The following is a 23,125-nucleotide window of genomic DNA, read 5'->3' as shown; positions in this document are numbered from 1 at the left end:
TCCATAGGTGTGAGTGTATGAGTGAATGTGTCGCCCTGTGAAGGACTGGCTCTGAACTGTATGAGCGGTTACAGACAATGAATGAATATATATATTTAAAAAATATTCGTATATATTCACTCGTCTGCCTCTAAACTTGATATAAACTTGAGTGACATCCCATTCTCATTCCTTAAAGTTTAATATGATTTTTGGCACTTTGCAGCTATAACAGCGCATTTGTGAGGTCAGACACTGATGTTGAGTGCGAAGGCCAGGTTTAGGTCAGGACTCTGTGCTTGCCAGTCAAATTCTTCATTCACTCATCCATGTCTTTATGGAACTTGTTTTGTGTACTGGTGTGCAGTCTTATTGGAACAGGAAGGGGCCGTGGGCAAACTGTTCCCACAATGTTAGGTTTATGAAATCGTCCCTTGGTATGCTGAAGCATTATGAGTTCCTTTCACTGGAACTAAGGGGCAGAGCCCATCACATGAAAAATAACCCCGTACCATAATCCCCCCTGCACTGAACTATACACTTGGCAAAATACAATCAGACAAGTACCATTCTCCTGGCAACCACCAAACCCAGACTCGTCCATTGGACTGAGATAGAGAAGTGTGATTCGTCACTCCAGAGAAAACGTATCCACTGTTCTAGAGTCCATTGGTGACATGCTTTACACCACTGCATTCGATGCTTTGCATTGCGCTTGGTGATATAAGGCTTGGAGGAATCTGCTTGGCCATGGAAACACATTCCATGAAGCTCTCCACGCACTGTTCTGGAGCTAATCTAAATCTAATAAAGTTGGCCAACCTCAATTATGAACTATATGTCTCAGCATCCACTGACACCTCATTTTACATTTTATTATTTTGTGCATATGGCATTAAGTGTAATTATATGTAAGTGGGAGGAGACCAGGGGACTGTGACAGTCCACAGTGTGAACACACCAAACACACAACAGTGATCCGAGGAGGGGATTGAAAACACAACCCGGTAAAACAGGTCGCAATTGGAGTTTTCAGATTTATAATATCAAGCTACTAAATTGTCAAAACTAATACATTGTGGCTTAAATGTTACCTTTAGTTTGGAATCAGTGAAGCTAACAGGGCTGGTGGTTCAAACTTTCTGTTCCACCTTAAAATGTAGCCTCATAAAATGTATTAATTTGAAGTCAATTTGTATTAAATGAAGTTACCTACTATAAAAACGAAGACACTGCTAAAATACTTCAAACAAAATCACTTAATGGAAAATCACATTAGTTTTCAGGTATGACAAAACAAACACAGCGTGTGATTCCTTTGGATCTGATGAAAATCTAAATATAAACTTTGCACATGGGAATTTTTAACTGCTATTTAGCTCCAGACTCAAAGGGTTTAGATAACAGAAAAAAACTTGCACCTCTCTAGAGCTTGTAAGCACTGACCTTTTTTTCGCAAGGCACTCAATGTAAGCTGCCTGTAGAGGGCGCTGAAACACAACTAATAATTTCAATAACAATAACAAAATAATTCATTAAAAAACACACGTGTGTATAATTCAGACAAATAAGATCCACAAATATTTTAATCTCATCTTTATTGAAAATAATTGACTAATTACATTTGATTAAGTTTTAACAAATAAACAATGGCTATGTACATAACAGCCAAATACATGGCTAAAATTTAGGCACTTTTTAGTGGACTTTAAAATTCGTATTGTTTGTAAAAGCTTCAGTCAAATAGCTTGATCATGCTCTAGCATTTACATTGATTTTACTCATTAAATAAATTTAGTCTCATATATATATATATATATATATATATATATGGGCAAACAAAAGGATAAACATATTTACAAATAAAACCCAGCAAATCATTTTCTTTGGATTCATCATAAAATAACATTTATAAAACAATAGTTTGTTCAAAAATATCAGATATTAATATAAATGTACAAATTAAAAACTTTTTTTTGAGGACACACCATCATAGTATCAGGCAACACTTTGGTGGAAGGATGCAATACTGTCCATGAAACAATGTACATTACACAGCTCTTTATGAACAAGTAGTTCACAGGTATTAAGCAAAACACTGTATTTAGGAAACTATGATTGACTACAAGTATTTCCCTTTGAAAATGCAGGAGATATGGGTCTACATGAACAGTAGGCCTGGGAATGTTTTACTGTGGAATACTTCATAAGTCATGAGTTCTAAACACATGTACAGCAATGAGAAAATCTCTTCAAATAAAATGTTACCTGATATTCACTGTAATACAGTGGTGTACTTTTGACCAATGTCATATATGTTACTCAACATAAACTAATACAAAGGAGGTTAGGGTAAACCTTTTTTTTTTTTTTAAAGTGTATTGGAATTGACACCAGAATTCATGACACATCTCAGTATTGTAGACCAAGAATTCATAGAAATTAGTGTAACTTCTTATTTTCCCCCTCTAATGTTGTATAAAACAAACTTCTGTAAAATCCTCCAGGCTGTATTAATACTTAAGTTTAAACTGTCATTAATTCTGCTGCCTTTTTGCAGGATGTATTCTTCAGATTTGTCCCAAAAAATAACTAATATACACGTCAAATAAATACACATACTAATAGTCACTGTTAATTTTGCAAAGTGAACCTACGCAATATAAGTATTTTGATCCGGAACATTCTGTTACATATTTACAACATATAAACACACTGAGCTGATCAGACAGAATCATCCATATATTAACAATCTAATATATCTTTGAAACTGTATTAAAACCTTTCCCATTTTTGTACATTATTTGATAAATCCAGCTGCCCTTTATATTGTAAGAATGTTTGATGAGGAACGAACCAATAGAAAATAACTGGAATAAAATTATGCTCAAAGCATAATTGATTATTTATTTAACTGACAAATGTATAAAGATTTACTTTTAATGTTGTTGCTGGCCAACTTCATTGCATTTTGTAAACTTGAACAAAATGTTAATGTAATGCCTGTAAAGCGCAAGGCAGGAACACACCCTGGAGGGGGCACCAATCCTTCACAGGGCGACACTTACACTGTGGGTGGAAACCGGAGAACCCGGAGGAAACCCACATGGAATAGCGGAGAACACCCCAAACTCCTCACAGACAGTCACCCGGAGCAGGACCTGAACTCACAACCCCAAGACCCTGGAGCCGTGTGACTGCCAAACTACCTGCTGCCCCTTCACTTTTACAGCATTTCATAATATGTCCCAATTTTCCTTGAAATGGGATTCGTGATGTAAACTCTAAGTAACAAAAATTTCCCCATTCACATAACCAATGTAACTCATATCAATGGCTTATATGTATATTACTTATGGAGGTACAGCAAAATGATAGTATTAGATACATCTTTGGCAGTGCAGATTACGGATATCTGTATATAAATACATTATAATACATTGCACTGTATAATTTTCAGGGAGTATGTCAGTTTCGTCAAAATGAATGCAGCTATTTGTTAGTTCTCTCAAGCCAATAGTGAAAGGTTAAAAAAATGTGTTCATTTAAAGACCTACAATTCATATAAATACAAATTATCCTACGTTTCATAACAGAAATAATAAAATAGATGTGTCTAAATAAAATATTACGTAACATCACATTAATTTCTGCCTGAATGCTAACAATTATGAAATGGGTTTCAGACCATTTAGATATGTAACCATGTAACATGACCAGATTTAAGAAATTAAGTCCACTGTAGATGATGTTGATACACAGTAACACAATCCTTCAATAATCTTTACGCCATGTTCAACAAATTATAGCCTAAATCAAATATATGCAAAGCTCAAAAGAAGTAAGCTTCACATTACTGTGAGAGTATTGAAGTTGCTCTGCTGTCTTTGTGATGTTAGTGCCCCCTGACTCCTTTAGACTCTCCAGTCATCCACTCCAAGACAATAAAACTAATGCTGGTGATCATGAAGATGATTCCCAGAGCTGTAAACATAAGTGCCTGGAAGAGGAACAGAGGAAAATATGACATAACAAATTGCATGTGTTTTTTCTCTTACTTGACTAATGACCCATTAAATACACCAGACTAATTAATCAGTTGCAATGAATATTTCATAAACTATTAAGACATTCATAGAAAACACTCAGTAGGCTATGGAATAGTTACCATAATCTTTGGACGAGATTTCATTGGCTCCTGTTCTTCAGGGACAATACGTATGTAGAATATTCCGGGCAGTATGAAAATAAGACTTGGAGCAGAGGTGGCCCCTGAAAATTAAAAAAGATGAAAAAAAAAGAATTAACCCAAAATATACGATAGATACCTTTTCTGAGGATTGAAAAAAAAAATATATATATATATAAACAATTATGACTACTGTCTTCCAAGACTTATTCAAGTTTCAAGAATTAAATTTCTCCACAATAAAATTCAGGTAAAACCAATTAATTATGTTCTCTTTGTAATAAAAAAAGGGGCTGTTGTTTATGTTCTAGATGTCCAGGGATGCACTTTGTGCGGATATGTGACATCATTTATCACAATTCCATAAACTGTAATATTGCCTACTTGTTGCTCATGGTTATACCTCAGCTTCATTATAAATGTACTGGGTTTTGAGAAAGGTTTGGTAGAGCACCAGAATGCCTAAAATTCCCTGCAGTAAAAAGCTCCTCAACATCTTTTACTTTTTTAAAAACAGGGAGGATAAACTTACCAATGACACCAAAGATATCCCGGATGTCAGGTACAAAGATCACAAGAAGATTGACTAAGAAGAGCAGACACAAAGCAATAATAATGTGACGAGCCCAATGGAATGGTTTATCAGGAAACAGCAGCTGCTGGATGGCACGACGGATCTGAACACAAAGAAATATCTTTGTAGTGATGGCTTGGATAAAACAACTTTATATCCGTGCATTGTGGTCATGTGATTTTTTTTCCTTTTTGCCTATGTTCACCATTTGGCTCATTGTCTGGTTTTGCAGTGCAGCACTAATGAAAACAGTTGTGAAAGTCCTACACCCTGTGTAATGCATAGTGTAGTTCATAAAATAACGGTTTCTGCACTCACACAGTGCTTTGTATACAGCAATTATGCTTAGAATTTTTGCCATGTTTTACCAGAGGTAAAATATTCCCAAAATTTTAGTGTGGTTTCAAGAAAATAGGTCTCCATCCATTAAACATTGACCTAGTCTTGGAAATAACACTGATTGACAGTCCTTACTATAATGTCTTTGCTTTCAGTGCGGTGGAGTTTTGTCTGTGTTTAATTAAATGAGAGCATCTTACTGGGAAAAGAACAACAGGAACAGTCAGGGTGACAGCCACCAGCACTGCCAAACGTACACACAGCATCAGTGTGTCTGTCGTACTGTAACTCTTTAGCAGCTCTTCTCCCACCTGATCTGCAAACACACACACAACAGGTCTGTGAGCCTTCAAGCACAGTCTGTTCATGCTGGTAAACGAATCATGTATGTACTCCATGTTCCTGTCTAACACACCAAGCAAATACTTACCATAGAATGTAAGGTAGCCAAAGACTGCAGTCAGCAGATACATGATGAACATGGCCCCAATAGAAATATTAGCGACATTCTGCATGCGTTTCTTTGTTGGACTGTTTGCAGAAAAACAACACATTACACACCCAGCCAGAATGGAACAACAAGTGTGTGCTTTTAAAATATTCAATTGTGTAAGATAAATCTGACTGAAAACTAAAGACTTACTTCTTAAGTTCTGTGTAAATGGGAAGCACCTCAGGGTGACACACAAATGCGAAAGCCAGAATAGGAATAGTATATGCAGCCTGCAACACACAAGGCATTTAGTACTTTGCATTTTTTACATTATTCATAACAAGTAAATAATGACATTTTGTCAAATAAACTTTCATTTGTTAAAAATAGAAACCCCACCCACACACACACATTTCCATTTGTTTCCTTTGTTCAAAGCACAGGATTTAGGAACTTTCAGAGCAAAATGGCAACTGTTTGTGAAGTGTTCTTCCCTGGTTGGGCAACAGTAGCCTAAACAAATGAATGCACAAGTACTAGTGGACACTGAAGACTTTTTTTTGTTTTGTTCCCAAAATTAGTTAAATAACTGTATGACTGAACAACTACGGCTTTCATTAGTGCTCTTATGTTAATATGAGAAGTAAAGATTTATATTAACAAAAATAATATATTTTGGTAAACAATATGCTTGAACACTCTTGTAAAAAGATGAAACAGACTTAAAACTTTAAGAAATGAATGCAGAAGGAAAAGCTTAAAATTATTTAATAGGTTTGTCCATGGGACTCTTACACCAATTATTGCTGATTTATTGAGAAAGTACATGAATTAGCACTAAAGTCATGACAGCCCTAAAAAGTTGTAAATTAAAAAGATAATTGTTATAAATGAATAATATTTTCGCTCATATGATTTGCAGAGGGGAGCAGCAGAGCCTCTGTGTTACCTGTGGTGTGAGGGTGACGTACTCAGCTTTACATGTGTCATTGTGTAGGTTGTACACAGCAGGCATTGATGTATGGTTGGAGTTGCCATTAAAGAGTGGACATTCTATGACAAACTTCTTATAGATGACCTGTTGAGCCAAGAAAAATATTTTTAACGAATAATCTAAAATATATTTATTTATATGCAAACTACTTTGTATAGTCATTCTCAGAACAAAAATTCAACATGACAACCTAGTATCAATTATATTTAATTAGACCTTAATATAGAATATAAATGGAAGCTCTGACAAGACAGCAAATAAACGTTCACATGACAAATAATTAGTTATTTCATTGTATTTTTAAATGCCTGGTTACATTAAAATTATCGTCTGGAATCTTTAACATATGTAAAACAGCAATTCTCTTCATATTGAGCAAGTCAATGAGTGATGGACAGACATATAAATAGACTCACAGATATGAGGAAGAATACCATGCAGGAGAGAGAGAAACCACTGGTGTAGCCAAGATACCCTTAAAGCAATAAAAATATAAACAACACTTTGAGTCAAGTCACATAAATATCTTTAATAATTCAGATAAGCAACAAATACTTTACAAGTTTGTAATCATGTAATACCTATCTATTCCTTTTGTAAATAAAAACTAATTCAAAGCTTCAGAACATGACAGTGGCTTGTGAACTATAATGACATGACAATGGAAAAATGAAAGGGAAAGATGAAGGTAATGTGAACATACCAAGATGTCGCATAAGAGCAAGTGGGAGGATAAAACAGAGACTGACGATAATGATGAGGTAGTTCCCATTCAGAAACCATTCTCTAACAAGAGAATAAAAAAAGGCTCATTGAACTGTTAATATAATGAGTTTTAATTACAAAATTGTCACCTCTGGTCAAATGATGATCTATAAGTGAAAATAAGTGCACATCCCCAGCAGAGAAAACACCTCTGCACATTATAATATATAATGCACACGTTTTGTTGAATTTATCATAATGAATCAATAATAAATAAAAGTTCATGAAAAGAAACATAAAAATCGTCATGGCTTTGGGCGATAGGAATAACATTGGTCAAGCTAAAAATGTCAAATAAAACACAAAATCCTTTGGTTCTTACCCAGAACTTTTGTCGTCTTGACCCATAAGCCCTGCTATAACATAGGGCAGCTCAATCTTCACAATAAAGAGGTAGGAAGACATTGCTATAGGGAAGAAAATACTGTGTAAAATATCAGATGAACACAACACACAAGAAAGTTTCTCAGATGATTTTGCTTCTATCAGTATGTTCTCCTCTTGTTTTACTGCTAAGAATATACAAACCGGATTCCAAAAAAGTTGGGACACTAAACAAATTGTGAATAAAAACTGAATGCAATGATGTGGAGATGGCAAATGTCAATATTTTATTCGTAATAGAACATAGATGACAGATCAAAAGTTTAATCTGAGTAAATGTAACATTTTAAAGGAAAAATATGTTGATTCATAATTTCACAGTGTCAACAAATCCCAAAAAAGTTGGGACAAGTAGCAATAAGTGGCTGGAAATTGAGCATATAATGAACAGCTGGAAGACCAATTAACACTAATTAGGTCAATTGACAACATGATTGGGTATAAAAAGAGCTTCTCAGAGTGTCAGTGTCTCTTTGAAGCCAAGATGGTAAGAGGATCACCAATTTCACCATTGTTGCGCAGAAAGATAGTGCAGCAATACCAGAATGGAAAAGACTTTTAAGTTATCATCATCAACCGTGCATAACATCACCAAAAGATTCTGAGAATCTGGAACAATTGCTGTGTGTAAGGGTCAAGGCCGTAAAACTGTACTGGATGCTCGTGATCTCCGGGCCCTTAAACGTCACTGCACCTCAAACAGGAATGCCACTGTCAAGGAAATAACAGAATGGGCTCAGGAATACTTCCAGAAAGCATTGTCAGTGAACACAATCCACCGTGCCGTCCGCCGTTGCCAGCTGAATCTCTACAGTGCAAAGAGGAAGCCATTTCTAAGCAAGCTCCACAAGCTCAGACATTTGCACTGGGCCAGGGGTCTTTTAAAATGGAGTGTGGCAAAATGGAAGACTGTTCTGTGGTCAGATGAGTCACGATTTGAAGTTCTTTATGGAACACTGGGGCACCATGTCATCCGGACCAGAGAGGACAAGGATACCCCAAGTTGTTATCAACGCTCCGTTCAGAAGCCTGCATCACTGATGGTATGGGGTTGCATGAGTGCTTGTGGCATGGGCAGCTTGCGTATCTGGAAAGGCACCATTAATGCAGAGAACTATGTTCAGGTTCTAGAACAACACATGCTCCCATCTAGTTGTCAAGATAATGCCAGACCACATTCTGCAGCAATCACAACATCATGGCTACGTAGGAGAAGGGTCCGGGTACTGAAATGGCAGCCTGCAGTCCAGATCTTTCACCTATAGAGAACATTTGGTGCATCATAAAGAGGAAGGTGCGACAAAGAAGGCCCAAGACGATTGAACAGTTAGAGGCCTGTATTAGACATGAATGGGAGAGCATTCCTATTTCTAAACTTGAGAAACTGGTCTCCTCTGTCCGCAGACGTTTATTGAGTGTTGTAAGAAGAAGGGGGGGTGCCACACAGTGGTAAAAATAGCCTTATCCCAATTTTTTTGGCATTTGTTGATGCCATGAAATTTTGAAACATTTTTCCCTTAAAATGATACATTCTCTCAGTTTAAACTTTTGATCTGTGATTTGTGTTCTATTCTGAATAAAATATTAGATGTCGGCACCTCACACATCATTGCATTCAGTTTTTATTTACAATTTGTTTAGTATCCCAACTTTTTTGGAATCCGGTTTGTATTATAGCTGGCTCACCTCCAATGTTATGAACAGTTATAATGCAGCCTGCTAGGATCTTCCCTGCTTGTCCAAATGCTCGAAAACCCAACTGTTCATATGCACGGATTCCTTAAGAAACAAACAAAACTCAATATAAACAAAACTGCAATGCTGTATTATTCACTTCAAGGTTCATTGTTGCAATACAGTGATATCTGTGAATGTGGCACAATCTCCAAAGACATATAAAATCATTTGTTGGTTTTTGCTCAACATTTTCCCAAGAAACATTGACTTGACCTCTTACCAACAACTCCAGCGCTCTTCAACAGCAGGTGAATGGAGTATGCAGAGAGAATCGCGATAAACAACAGCAGAATTCTGCAAGATAAACAAAGAATTTACATTCACCTTTTAAAAGACTCAAATTCTCTGAGTTACACAGCTATGGGGTTTGATTATGCAGACAACTGATCACCCGAGTATAGCTGACCATATAATTTGGGTTTAATACATTTTCACTTAATTAATTTATTTTTTAATTAGTGGTCCAACACTGCAAGTGCTTGGCCAATCAAATTTCAGCAGCTGTTTCATGACCTTAGCAAGGTCCTATCATCATGAGACTTGCATGGTATTTTCATGGCAGCACATCCTAAGCACATAAAAAATTTAACAGTAGCTACTAAGGGGCGCAATTCAAATTTTCAAAATGAAAATATGAAATATCTCAGTATGAATTAAACAATTAAACATATTGACAAGCAATTTGATTTACTGAATACTCTGCATAGTGTCTTACAACCTTGCAATTACAACTATTGTCAAAAAATGCATAGTTTATCTACAATAGTCAGGTATGTGAAAACTGAGCTTTTCGAACTCCTCCCTGGAAATTTGTCTTATCAATAAACAACTGGTATTTTTGAAACCTGTATAGACTGTAGGTAAATAACTATCAAAAAAAGTTGGAACTTTTAATACGCTGTTGCAGCAGTTATTTAACAAATATGCATGGGTGGTGCTCGATGCACTCTTTGAGCTATAACTACAACAAACTTCACCCAAATCAAACAAAACTTGGTACACATGTGTAATTCATTACTCTGAAGTAGTATGCCAAATGTGACCACATTGCACAGAAAGGGGGCATTACTATTAGACAGCAACTGGTTATATAGGTTATTAATTGATTACACCGCCACCTAGAGATGCAGTAGCAGCAAGAAGAGATAGATATATTCTGAAGACCAAGGGAAAGGAGCTTGTGCATTTTCATAACATATGACTAAAGCATTTGTGAGTTACAGCTGTTTCTTATGCAATTTTTCAAAGGCAAGCTGCACATCTCTATTTAAGCAGAGGCTGCAATCACACAATAATGGAAGTTCCACATTTTTGTGATAATTATTACAGGTCAGGTTCTTACGATTCTCATGATACCACATATGTCTATATTGGGTTTTGATCCAAGTTCTTGATCAAATATATGTCTGCTACATCTCATCTATGCTTGCAGACTTCTCTCTGTATGCAGAATCCCCCCTCAAGCCCTCCCTCTCCTCCTCACACACAGACTGTCACCTCTCCCTCTCCCCTCACCCTGCCAGTCAGAGAAGGCCAGAGAACACAGACATAGAAATGCAGATCTACACCAATCAACCCTAACATTATGACCACCCCTTTCTACATTCAATGTCCATGTTTTCAGCTAAACTGTCCACAGGAGCACTTTGTACATCTAAAATTACAGAGAGGGGTGCACCGCTTGCTCTGCATACTTTCATTGCTCCCTTTCACCCTGTTCTTCAATGGTCAGTTCATCACTGCAGAATTGTCCTCCAGCAGAAAGTGTTCTGTGTCCACTGATGATGGACTCCAGTACAAGCAACTCCACATTATATCTGCTGTTTGGGGGACCTGAACATTAGAATGAGAAACCAGGGAGCAACTCCAGAGTGACATCTGTGCTCTGTGCAGTCTCTGTCATCTGCTAATCCTCCATCTCATGCTACATTTCCAAAGAGATGCAAGAACACCAAGGACAACCTTACAAACACTACACAAACTTCCCCAAACATCCCCTTCTATCTCAGGACAGCTCCTATGCTAGCGCATTGTTCTTCTACCAGCGAAAGCTTGGACCCCGGGAATTGCCACTTGTGGCTATATTTTTGTTTCTATTTTTACTGGATTTATTTAATTTACCTAGTTTTACAATTAACCTCCCACACCTTCATCCCCAAAGTAATGGAAAATAGGTCTTTTTGTAAAGAATTTTTGTAATCTAAAAATTGTCCTTAAATGCATTTGCTTTCAAGTTTTATTGCAGATTCTCAGTAATAAAATCTTTTCAAAGACTAAAAGTAACTACAGTCCAAAGCATAAAGCTCCTGAGTAATCTCATTAGCTGTCATTAGCCATGAACTGATCTTTTTTCTGACTCTGCCCTGGACTGCATTCAATCTTATTACTGACCATAGCAGTGCCCCTTAGTGCCAACATCTACAAAAGCTTCTAGACTTGGTTTCTGACATTATCTAACATCAACTCTGAAAATGACTACAGAATGGTACAAAATTGAGTACAATGCGTATTTTCATTAAAACATTGCCGTATTATGCATGTTTTTTAATATTCTTGTGTTACAAGGGCTTGCGTGTGCATACGTATTAGTGATGGGAATTTCGGCTCTTTTTTACAAGAGCCGGCTCTTTGAACTGGTTCGTTCGCAACCGACACATCACTAATACGTATGTATTATAACACTATCACTGACATATGAGATACGATCAAAATGAGATATTCCTAAGAAACTGAAAATGTAGCCCATAGATTTCAATTCACACTGACAAAATCTATTATAATTTGAAGACACATTTCATAATATTTGTGCTTTGTTTTATGATGTTAAATTGTAAAATATTCATTCATTATAATCTTATTCTAATTATTTAAGAGATTCACAAAATGGAGATTTATGCTTTTAAATTGCAACCAAATATTTAGACACAATTTTGGACTGACGCTCTACAAATAATCAGATCTAAAATTACTATTTATGTGCTCAGTATTCTGAACTCCAGCTTCCAAAGAGGCAGCAGATTTTCAGAGAGCTGTTTACAAATATTTCATTATTTCCCCACCTGCCATTTCCTGACTGTTCAGGGGGACGGACACAACTCCAGGGATTTAAAGAACAAACACAATGTAGAGGGTCTTCAAGCTACTTTAGTGTTATATAAACTGACTACACCCACTCAGCTGGCAAATCCTAGTGCGAATAAACTTAATCTGTACACAAACATGTAACTCGCTTGACATCCCCTGCCTCACTCTATGTTCCGTAGGCACGTGTCAACAAAGTAACTGAGTCAGTCACTCAGGCTCAAATGGCAACAGCCTCTCCCTAAAAGGAAACATAGCTCTTATAACAAATATTTAGAAGTTGGCATTACAGAGAGTAACTGCCTTGAGTTTGAGTCCATCTGAGTAAAATTCCTCTACAAAAAATTAACAAAAAAACAAACAAAAAAACAACTGAACTGGAGTTAGTGGAAACACACGTCACAGACATAAGTCCTAGCTACTTAACTTTAAGGTGCCATATAAATAGACACTGAATCAAGCCTGCTTGTTCGTGCCAAGAACACAAATACCTACAAACTCTCTCTCACTGAAATGTACACACAGTTGTGCCCAACACTTACTTAAACGAGACTCAAGCATAGTGGCTTCTATACACTCTTCACACTGAACTAAAAATAAAAGCAGCTCGACTCCAAACACTACCATTCTTTCACCCTATTGGGAATCAAAGCAATCTTTTGGTGTTGGCTTTGGGTCAAACCTCACAACAGAAAAGGCAAACACACACAGCCAGCCCTCAGCATCTTACTCTCCATTTGTGTTTATGATGTGCTGCATGGTTGCCAATTATTTAGGGTAATAATGATTAGCTATGATTAGTGCACACACACACACACACACACACACACACACACACACACAAGATTCCTGACATTGTGACTTACAGAAAGAGGATGATGCCAGTGTTGGACATCGCATACGCTAGTCCCAGAATGCCACTGCCTATGATAGCGTTGCTGAGGTTGAAGATGGACATTCCAAATGATGTCTTCCCCACAAACTGTGACAAATATTTAGAACAACATAATAAGTACATTATATATGATGTGAATATAATAAAGAACACATTGTACTAAATTACAAGCCTAAAGTTTGTTCTGAGTAAACATACATCTGTAAACTGGGCTTCTCTCCTTCCATCAGTCTTATGAGGCAAGAACTGGTCTACCTCAGCCATGTTCTCCAGATCATCAAATCTATGGGACATAAAAAAACAGTGAATGCATGTGTTTCACAGTCTTACAAACTCAATAAACCTCACTCAAAACAGACTTAATGTGAATTGTTTTAATGCATCAAGATTGTATTCCAATTAATTCTTGACCATTTCTATTAGCCTGTTTGGTATGAAATGGTTCTAGAATGTCAACGGAAACTGTTATTTTGCAAGGCTCTAAAATATGAAGTAACAATTTCATGTGAAAGCAACAATCTATTCTACCATCTCTGCCCCCTCATTTGCATGTAGGCACTCATCGGATTGAAGAGTTGAATCCACTGCTTTGTAGACTGTTGGTCTTAGACTCAGTTTATTGTTATTAATAGAGTTTATATATGGTGCTTTCAAGTTCATCATGATTAGCATCTTTCTCAGTTCCCAGCTTTTGTGAGGTTCTTTTAATCTGAGGTGTTACAATGGTTCTTTATGAGGTTTTATAAAATTAGCTGTTATTTAAATGGTTTAGCTATTTTGGTATTTGGTATCTTAATTCATATCAAAAATATGTACAATAATAATAATAATAATAATAATAATAATAATAATAATAATAATAATAATTCATATTTTGACATATTTGTTACAGCCCTAATATGGACATCACTTACTCTCATGACTTCTTATTATTATGAAATAGGATGAAATTATAGTATTGTCTCCAATAATGTAATTCCAGAATGGAAGAGTGCAACTAAATGTTATAACTTAAACTTATTTTTTATATATTTTATTCTAGTGTAGTTTGACACAATAACATTTCATTAACAACTTTTTTCTCAAGGTTTGTAGTTTGATGAAAAATGTCAATACATTTTAGTAAACAACATTCTGTATATATTTACTGAACCTTATATTTATTACAGAAGGGTTCACTCAGGTACAAGCTGGTTTTCACTAGCACAGGAAATACCATAAACAGTGGAAACATTTAACCTTTTAGAGCAAATAACATAGAAGAGTGAGACCGACTCAAGCAGTGAACACTTCACCTTGGAGAATTCCTTCAGTGTCTGTGGGACATTTAAAAAAAAAGGAAGAAAAAAAAACTTTGAATAGTGAAACTTACCGTTCCTCCACGTTAGTTTTCTCAGGGCCAAGTTCATGGTGACCGTTAGCCATCTTCTGAAGCTCCATGATACCTTTAAGCGTAATCTATAATGATCTGAATGTGTTGCTTGTAGGTCAGTTGTCTGAAAATATGCTCCTTTAAGGATGAGTTTTCAGAAGAGAGCCTACGACACAAAAAGGATCTGAGTTTAGCCATTTGACTGTTGCAATTTTTAAGATATCTGAATGTTTACAAGATAAACTTACATCAGTATTACATTTTCAAAGCAGGTGAACAACAAATACAGAACAAATCTCAAATACTTACACTATATTATAAATGTGTTATTTCACACCTTCAAATTCAGTCTAATTGTTGGTTGCATTATCTGCATTCCACAACCAATAGATTAATCTCTATTGCACAGAAGTCTAAATCATCAAAGCCATAGAAGATACTCTAATAATGGGCAAAGTGTCAAAATATAATAACAGAAATTAATATGAATTAAATGCTGAAAGTTCAGTGCTCTCCCTCATACACAATAACACATACAGACTGATTAGAGCTGTTCAGGATTAGCACTTGCTAAGAACTCATTCACACAAACATTTAATTACTCCAAGAAAAAGAAAAAGGAGAGAGAGAGAGAGAGAGAGAGAGTTAGTAGTAAACCAGAAGTATTAATGTACCTAAATGCACTTGAAAATACAATTATCTAAATCCTTCTCATGTACAGGACTTACAGGAAATAGTGACTTACAGAAAATGATGTGTTATGAGTATAAAATCCAGTCTGACTGTCATAAGAATGTGTAATACACATTTAATACACATTCATTGGAAAATTCTGCCCTGATTAAACAGATTTGTGGGCTTGTATTTGGTTGCTGTGGCTATATGTGGAAATGTTTTCACTGTGTTGGTGCATAGATTTGACTCTAATTAAGCCACATGGCTTATGATGGTTTAAAAGGCCCAAAGTTCAAAAGTGAAAGACCCAATAAAGTTGCTTAAGTTGCTGAATTGCATTGGGAAACATTTATTAAAACCTTAGTTTTGAAGATGTAAAAAGACCTACAGGTCAAATTAATGATGAAACCTCACTCCTGGAAAGTTAAAGTTGAACTTTTTGACCATGTGCAGAGTTTCACAAATTTAAAGAATCAATCCTGTAAACTGGGGTGGGGCTTTCCAGTTAGGTTTAAACAGTCGGGTGAGCACTGGGAGGGTAGGTAGAGATAGAGACTGGGACTAATTTTACATTCATAGATTTGCATGTGATGAGTAAAGGTGTATCTATAGAGTTACATCTAACCCATTGTTAAAGTATTAAAAGATTTAGTTTGTTTATAAAATACCATTTAATTGCATCAATGGACAGATGCGGTGATTCAAATCAGAACTAATAAACTGTCCCCATGATATCATAACATATTACACATTAATAAGGCTAATTTTCAGTATAATCAAAATTCCAGCACTGCCAGTGCGGTGTGATCTGTATTGACATTTATACCAATATATCTCTTTTATATTCATGTGTATCTCATTACAACCTAGTGATGTCTCTTTTCACCTCTGGGTCCACATAAAGGACAGACAATGAATGTACAGCATGTAGGTCAGGAAACGCTTATGGAGGCACAGACAATGCTAATCTGCTTTTTGCAAAACAGAAGCAGAAAGGCAAGCCAGTCTTTCTCTGCTTTTGAGTTCTAGCTTCAGTAGACAAACAGAGTCAAGTCCAGCACTTTGTTTAAAGAGTCAAATTTCACTCCATATATAGCTTCAAGAAAGAGACTTTATTACTGATGAGTGCCAGCCAAAGTTCTGAGACCAAAGAAAGGGGAAAAATCTACGACACGTCACCAAGGAACTTCTTGGTGTTCAACAAGGAACATTCATTTCATACAAGATTTAGCCTATGACTGTGAATGTAAACAGAAAGAATAAACTCTTCTTATCAACACACAATCCTCAGCCATCTTTCCCTGTATTCAAATACAATGTCCAAGAAAAAATATAAAAATAATGGCAAAAGTGTCAAAAAACACTAAAAATAAAGTCTTAAATCCCAGTTTTCTTTCAGATGTCACAAGGAAAAGGTCCTTGTGAACCCATTAATGTCCGACTTATCGGACATATATCTTGTAATACAGCTGCTTTCTAACAGCAGAATGATATTCAATTCCTGTTCAGGTAAGCAAAGTGTCAAAATATAACAGAAATTAATATGATTTATATTATATATATATATATATATATGTGTGTGTGTGTGTGTGTGTGTTTGAAAAAAATGATTCATATCAATCAAACTATGGCTGAAAAAATAAATCAATTGTTTTAACATGATATATTCAACAGGTCCCACCGATAATCCCACGTAAATTCGATTATTATGCTGCTTAATTTATTTATTTATTTATTAAAAGCCCTGTGTCTTAAGATAAAATGGTTGGACAGTCCAAACATAGCCTGCCCGAGGCCATTGTCTTTAGATAGCAGCGACAAAGAAACGGTCAACTGTTAGAAACTTTCATTTATTTGGAAAACTGTTTGCTGAATTCCAGACCAAACTTAAATGAATGATAGCAAACGGCCACTGTTTCTTTCTTGTTCAGCTCAGTCCTCAGTCAACATTTAAGACCGAATCAGTTAATATGCAGAAAATATTAGCTAAACTACCACTGTAACACCGGCTTCTGTTCCTGTATGATGCAAGATTTCCTCAGCCTCTCACACACACACACACACACACACACACACACACGTGCGCGCGCATCGGGAATAAATGACTCACAGAAAGGAATGAGAGAATAACTCACCGCTGATGGAAATGAAGCGCTATAATTCTGAGAGTTTCTGCTCTTTGCCGTTTTATGGGCTTTGTGTTAAGAGTGACTCCCTCAGTGTTGTTACCGTGCTCCTGTCGCCGAGGGAGTAGTATTTTCTTCACCTGTCCACACGGAAGTTGGAGTGACACCTCCCACCCCTCCGCCTGTGTAGCGTGTGCGTTGGTGTCTGCGTATTTGTGACTACATGTGAATGAGAGAGTACTGAGAACATGGGCGTGTGACATAAAGAGAGAGAAAGCGAAATTCTAACTATGTTTGAGTATGTTCGTGTGTCAGTGTGTCTGTCTCCGTGTCCGTGTCTGACTGTAGAGCCGCGTGTAATGAGATTAAGAGATAAGGTTTTTTTTAAAGTGCAGCTGGTGGCCTTGGGAAGAAACGCCATAATCCCACAACACTTTCCAGTTTACTCGTATTGTATTTCAGCGTGTACACGATGCAACGTTTATTTATTTATTTCTAATTTCTTAATATTACAACGTATAAATATATCACACTGTGACACATCTCTGTAGGGTTTTCATTATTATGTTAGCATGCTGCTAAAGTCAGTGCTCATTAAGATCATTTGGGCCATTCTGATTAAACAGGCATCTAAAGATTAAAATAGTCAATGATTAATTTAAAACTTGTTATAGACATTTAAATCTGTTTCACCCAGTGTGTTGTTTTTTGGAGTTTAAGACTAAGTCAGCATTTATCAAAATGATGACATTCACAGAGAGCAAACAAGCAGTATATGATTGAATGCATAAGATATTGAACTGGTTGAATTTTGCCTCAAGGCCTATTTATAAATAGTGGCTTTATATTTTTACTGGATTTGCTTTTTTACATTCTAACTTGCTCCTTGCAGAAATTTTATATATTATCTTCTGGAAATTGAAAGAAACACTGCCCCTAGTGGACTAATGTGAGTTTTTGTGAGTTCACTTCTATGGATGGGTTAAAAGTGGAAAGCCCATTTTGTTGCACCTTGTACAATGACAAATGAAGGCAATAATTAGGTTTTTTTTGTCCGTATTAAACAAAAATGCACCACATTTTAACAGGCTGTGTATTTCCGATTTTATTGCTGCTGTTGCTTAATCATAACTCATAAATTCCAAATTTTAATTAATTAATACTTTTATTATTTGTATTATCTGAATTTAATCATTCCTTTTATTAAAACACGTTTTGAAATTGAATGTAAAGTGGATGCAATTGTTCTAATTAAATTGTATATAAATAGTTAAGTAATATGCACGTAAATTAAAACAACAACAGTGTCTTTAACAGTAATTTAAAATGAGGCAAAATATGAGAAGGAATATTCAAGAGCCCCATTTCATCAGGGGTAATCCAATAACAAATGGCAGGAGATTAAATGGGCTGACTAAGAAAAGCCTCATTACAGAGTTTGGTAAGGGTGGTGATCAAGACAGATCCAGTGACCACCCCTCAACACATTTTCTTCATTAATGTAGAATATGAAGAGGCCTGTAGTCCAATGAACTCACTAAATTAATGTATCAATAATAGATTGATTAAAATATACATTCATTCATTGATTGTCTGTAACTGCTTATCTAGTTCAGGGTCACAGTACATCCAGAGCCTACCCGGAATCAATGGGCACAATGCAGGAACACACTCGGAACAGGGCTACAGTCCATCACAGGGCACTACACACTAACACATTCACACCTATGGACACATTTATGTAGGCAATCCGCATACAAATGAGCATTTTTGGACTGTGGGAGGAACTGGAGCATTTGGAGGAAACCCATGCAAACACAGGAAGAACACACCAAACTCCTCACACTCAGTGACCCAAAGCATGGCTTGAACCCACAACCCCAGGACCCAGAATGTATGTATTGTCACAGAGCAGGATATGCCAATAATGCACTGATGAGTCAGTCAGGAACTGTGAATGATTTCACTAGTGCATGGGTGTCATAGGTCTAACCAGATATACAGGTTGCCAATCTGATTAAACGTTGATGTTTTTCCTTTTTTTGGTTGATTTTTCCTTCTTCATATAAAGTCAACCAAAGCTTCTTTTCAAACTGCCACCAACACTGCACCATTAGACAGCTCAAAACTCTTGAAGGGGAAATCTAACTTCCCAGCCCTATTTTAGTTAACAGATGTTGAAATGGCTTTCATATTAAGTGATGGTAAATGAAGGTGAACTTAAGAACATTCTTAGTAGGCCTACATTTAAATAATTACTAGAAACATTGAGCTAGTATATCAGAAAATTTAAAAAACTATTGACTATGTCAAAATGATATCTTGTATTACTCTTGTGTTAAACATAACAATCTCGTAATAATGACTTATTACCAGACTTACCAAAATAAAGACCAAAGAAATAAGATCAAATTTGGTGGGGTTTTTTCTTCTCTGTCTAGCTTGTGGGACAAAGGCCCACAGCATATTGGTGCTTGTGTTCTGTATTACAGGCTAAGTTAAGTCTCAGTGATCAGTCGGGTTGTAGTTGTCTTGTCCTGAAATTCAGTGGAATTAATAAACATCCTGAAACCCCTAGCGAAGGTTTCTGGTGAATTTTAATGAAATACAAACTTCCATGGGAGGAAACCAGAGCACCCTGAGGAAACCCACATGAACACAGGGAGAACACATCAAACTCCCCACAGACAGTCACAGACAGGACTCGAACCCACAACCCCCAGGTCCCTGAAGCTGTGTGACTGCAACACTACCACCGTGCTGCTAAGACCATCATGAAAGGAGATATTTCACATCCACAGAAATGTGCTCCTTTCCCAGAGAAGAACTCTTGAAACAACTTAGCTTTACATTTATAAACATTTCAATTCAGTTTTTATTTGTGTTTTACCAGCATAATGATTACCTGGCAGTTACTGGTAAGATAGACAGACCTTTAATATCATGAGTGATCTCATATCTGTATTTTTCCCAGGCGCTTATTAAAGAACACCGTTGTTATAGAATCCACCTAATCATCCCACATGTTCTGAATAGTCAGATTTTTAAATGAGGAATGATACAATAAAATTCTCATACAACAACAGAATTGTAAACAGGAAGCTGAAATATAAAACGTAACAAACAGACATTTCAAAAAGCTGTGACTTAACATTTATTTATTTATTAAACTTCTTTTACGGTTACACCACTAAGAAATGCTAAACACCAAAGCACACGCACAGAGCAGGGTCTAGAAGAAAGAGTAAATATGTGTGTACTACACTTTTGTTTTTCTTAGTTCACAGAGCATTATACGGCTCTGACTGAATGTGAAATATAAAATATGTTCATCTGTAAAATATGCTGTGTCTTATTTCATATCTTTCAATTACTTTGTGGCATGTGGCTCATGAAGGAAGGTCCTCACTTCCTTTAAGTGAGTCACATCACATGTGGCAGACCAGGCTCGAACAGGAGCACAGAAAGACTGAAATATTCCGCTACATTAATGAGTTCTGCCACAATTTTACTGGATAAAAATATTAATAACCTTTTCTTACCTTTCTTCTTCACGAGTTCTCAGAACTAGATCTGAATCCCTTCTAGAGAGTTTCTCTTTTATTTCTTTCACTTTAGTAATCTTTTATTTTCGCCAAAACTGGTAGTAATTGAATATTGTTAACCTGAAAAAAATAAAAAAAGTTTGAAAGTACAGGGAGGAAGGAGAGATAAAAACAAACAAACAAACACAGGAAGGGAGAGAGAGAGAAAATGAACTGCGCTTCTCACATTTTATGAGAAAGAGAAAGAGCGCCTTCTGAATGAGCGGGTAAGAATATGTCCCGCCTTCTTCCTGTTTCTCTTTCTGCTGCAAAGTCTGTTATAGGAGTCTAAGTAAAGACCCGAATGTTAATATCCTTATGAATATTTTTTTTATTATTTCAAACACTATTTGCCAATAAATCTTTATGCAGTGATGTATTGGCCTGCACTAATGTAAACTAATAAGAAATACAGATTAATTTTTCTCATACAGCTCCTCTCCGTACACCGAAAAGAGATTACAACACCCCGCGCAGACTGTTAAACTTGGTTCAAACCACATTAGCGTTTTCATCATAGGATCTAATGGGAAAAATGTTAGTCCATCACTCTGTAATGTGTTTTGCCTGCTCTTCGATCTGAATCTTAGGGAGTGATTCATACACAGATCATATACAAGCTTTAAATGTCTCCCTGCCTCTTCATAAATTGGCATAGTCAGTCATAAAATAACAGTATTTGCACTCACTTAGTTCGTGGTATGTCAAGAATAATTTTTAGTGAGCTATCATTTTTATACTTCCCTGTGGAATAAACATCTCACTACTGTCTTTATTAGTAGTTTTATTATTTGTGAATTAGGAAGTTTATGGAACATCCAGAGAACCGACACTAAGTGACCTGGGTGTTGACCTGAACAATAAACTGGACTGGACAGATAACACTACTACACTTTAGGACTGAAAAGGACAGAGCAGACTCTACATGCTCAGGAGGCTAAGGTCATTCAGAGTGCAGGGACCACTCCTGAGGACCTTTTTTGATGCAGTAGTGACATCCGCCATCTTTTATGGAATGGTCTGCTGTGGCAGTATCATCTCTGCCACAGACTGGCGGAGACTGGACAAACTCATTCAGAGGGCAAAGTCTGTCCTTTCAAGTCCCCCAGACCCAGCGCACGTGGTGGGAGAAAGGAGAATGTTAACTAAGATAACATCCATGCTGGAGAATGACTCTCACCCCATGCATGAGACTCTGACAGCATCCGGCAGTTTCTTCAGTGACCGGCTGCTTCACCTCAAGTGTGTGAAGGAATGTTATTGCAGGTCCTGTGCTGCTGTTAGACTTCACAACTTTACACTTTACAACCATCACTTACATCTACAATGACATTTTACACTACACTAATACAGAATGTAAATTTATTTGGACCATAAATAATGTGCAATATTTAATACAATACTGTGATAATTTATACAACATAATGTGCGATATCCCCTATGAACAGCCTAAAAAAATTTAAGTATACCCTGCCCAGAAGAGGGTTACCAGGACCTACCCCTGGAAGAAGGCCTGGGGGTAGTGTCCGATGGCGAACGCCCGGTGGACTGATGGCAAGGCTCAGCCCGAAAAGGCAGCGTGGGAGGATCATGTGGGCTCACCACCCACAAGATACCAAGTAGGGTTGCGGTGCAACGCCCATTGGACACAGAACGGGGACGAAGGTGCCCCTGATGTCGTGGAACTTGGCAGCGGCTCGGAGTATTCGGCCTTCGTGAAGGTAGTGAGTGTAGAGTCTAGAGAGGATTCCATGCACTGGGAGAAACGGCTGCATATAGTTGTGGTCAAAATCTTGTCCATGCCTGTTACAGTGGCAACCCAAGAACCCGTTGGTGGACACTGAGGGTAAGGGAAGCTCTGAAGTGGAAGAAGGAAGCTTTTCAGGCTTGGCTGGCTTGGGGAACTCCTGATTCTGCGGATGGGTACCAGCATGGGTCATCCAGAGCATGGGAGGAGTTTGGAGAGGCAATGGAGAATGACTTCTGGGCGGTGCCTTG

The 23,125-nt window shown here is 36.8% G+C and overlaps 1 protein-coding gene across 2 annotated transcripts; it reads right to left on the bottom strand.

The window, feature by feature from the left end:
- Positions 1 to 1,575: 1,575 nt before the first annotated feature.
- On the bottom strand, positions 1,576 to 21,269 carry slc38a5a (solute carrier family 38 member 5a). 2 transcript variants are annotated; one of them, XM_066643308.1, is made up of 16 exons: positions 21,086 to 21,269; positions 14,743 to 14,908; positions 13,569 to 13,653; positions 13,342 to 13,457; positions 9,615 to 9,688; positions 9,344 to 9,436; positions 7,596 to 7,680; positions 7,212 to 7,294; positions 6,925 to 6,983; positions 6,464 to 6,592; positions 5,725 to 5,804; positions 5,512 to 5,612; positions 5,282 to 5,397; positions 4,701 to 4,845; positions 4,148 to 4,251; positions 1,576 to 3,979 (listed from the first exon to the last, which is right to left on the bottom strand). In XM_066643308.1, the coding sequence occupies exons 2-16, from the start codon at positions 14,808 to 14,810 to the stop codon at positions 3,875 to 3,877; spliced, it is 1,443 nt and encodes a 480-aa protein (XP_066499405.1). In that variant the 5' UTR covers positions 14,811 to 14,908; positions 21,086 to 21,269; the 3' UTR covers positions 1,576 to 3,874. The 2 variants fall into 2 exon arrangements, with proteins under 2 accessions (XP_066499405.1, XP_066499406.1); XM_066643309.1 differs by lacking the exon at positions 21,086 to 21,269 and adding an exon at positions 17,553 to 17,741.
- Between the last annotated feature and the right edge of the window lie 1,856 nt (positions 21,270 to 23,125).

The sequence above is a fragment of the Hoplias malabaricus genome, chromosome 14 (assembly GCF_029633855.1).
Source record: "Hoplias malabaricus isolate fHopMal1 chromosome 14, fHopMal1.hap1, whole genome shotgun sequence".
NCBI classification, from domain to species: domain Eukaryota; kingdom Metazoa; phylum Chordata; class Actinopteri; order Characiformes; family Erythrinidae; genus Hoplias; species Hoplias malabaricus.
The sequence above is the reverse complement of the archived record's forward strand: the minus strand, read 5'-3'. Positions and strand labels throughout refer to the sequence as shown.

Bases quoted from the DNA above. Each gene is read 5' to 3' on its own strand.
- slc38a5a (XM_066643308.1), bottom strand. From the start codon at position 14,810: ATGGAGCTTCAGAAGATGGCTAACGGTCACCATGAACTTGGCCCTGAG. The intron at 9,437-9,614 runs GTAAGAGGTCAA...TTGTTTCTTAAG, and splicing joins GAAGAGCGCTGGAGTTGTTG to GAATCCGTGCATATGAACAG. The intron at 7,295-7,595 runs GTAAGAACCAAA...TTCTCTTGTTAG, and splicing joins CAAGACGACAAAAGTTCTGG to AGAATGGTTTCTGAATGGGA.